The sequence below is a fragment of the Mastomys coucha genome, unplaced genomic scaffold, assembly GCF_008632895.1.
Source record: "Mastomys coucha isolate ucsf_1 unplaced genomic scaffold, UCSF_Mcou_1 pScaffold22, whole genome shotgun sequence".
Lineage (NCBI taxonomy): Eukaryota > Metazoa > Chordata > Mammalia > Rodentia > Muridae > Mastomys > Mastomys coucha.
Window position 1 is genome coordinate 242,422,908 of NW_022196905.1, and position 737 is coordinate 242,423,644.

The window sequence follows — 737 nt, forward strand, 5'->3', positions numbered from 1 at the left end:
CTAAGAGTTAAGGAATTGTGAGGAGTGGACAATGAAGAATTCTAGGCAGCCACGATGCAGATGTTGTTGAGAAGTAGCAAGAAGCAGAAAACCAACAAACAGACAAGCAGAAGAGAACAGGGTTTTTAGTGTGGAAGAGATGAAAGGAAAGGGCTTTGGGAGGAGTGTGTAACAGAAGACAGCCTAGATGTCTTCTAGGAAGACGAAGAGCAGAGCTGGCCGAGGAGGGCAGATTGAGAGGGAAAGGAGGCACTTGGAGGGGACAGACAATGAAGCACAGTGGAGTGATTAGATGCACTTGAACAGGCCGCTTAGTCCTCTAAACTACAAGCAGGACTCAGCACCCACACTAGCCATGCCTCTCCTGTCTACAACGTATGACAGAACTCTTATTGTTTTTAGACCTCCTTTTGGGACTAGGGATATGTGTTACTCCTGGTACAGCACTCACTTACCTGAGACCCTGGATCCAATCCCCAGTACCACCCATGCACCCAGCCTCCCCATAGTAAGTAAACCGATGGTATGATCAATAAGTCTTTGTTTTCTTCTTCTAGGTGGTAACTCTGGCATCTATGACCTTTTTCATCGTGGCACAAGCTCCTGAACCATATATCGTTACCACTGGGTTTGAAGTCACCATTATTTTCTGTTTCATACTCTTGTATCTGTGCGGACTTGACAGGATAATATCTTTCTTTTGGCCTTTGTTTGTAAGTGATGAACTTCAACCTTAA

At 45.2% G+C, this 737-nt stretch overlaps 1 protein-coding gene across 2 annotated transcripts in view; it reads left to right on the forward strand.

The window, feature by feature from the left end:
• Nucleotides 1-737, forward strand: part of LOC116070005 (chemokine-like factor) — a 67,742-nt gene extending 67,005 nt beyond the window's left edge. The window contains exon 3 of one of the 2 annotated variants that reach the window (XR_004110250.1): nt 558-672. Coding sequence is in view for 1 of the 2 variants with exons in the window: in XM_031341093.1 (XP_031196953.1) it covers nt 558-737 (180 nt within the window). In the remaining variant the exon portion in view is untranslated. Of the gene's footprint in view, nt 1-557 lie in introns of both variants that reach the window. The other variant, XM_031341093.1, reaches the window with a different exon arrangement.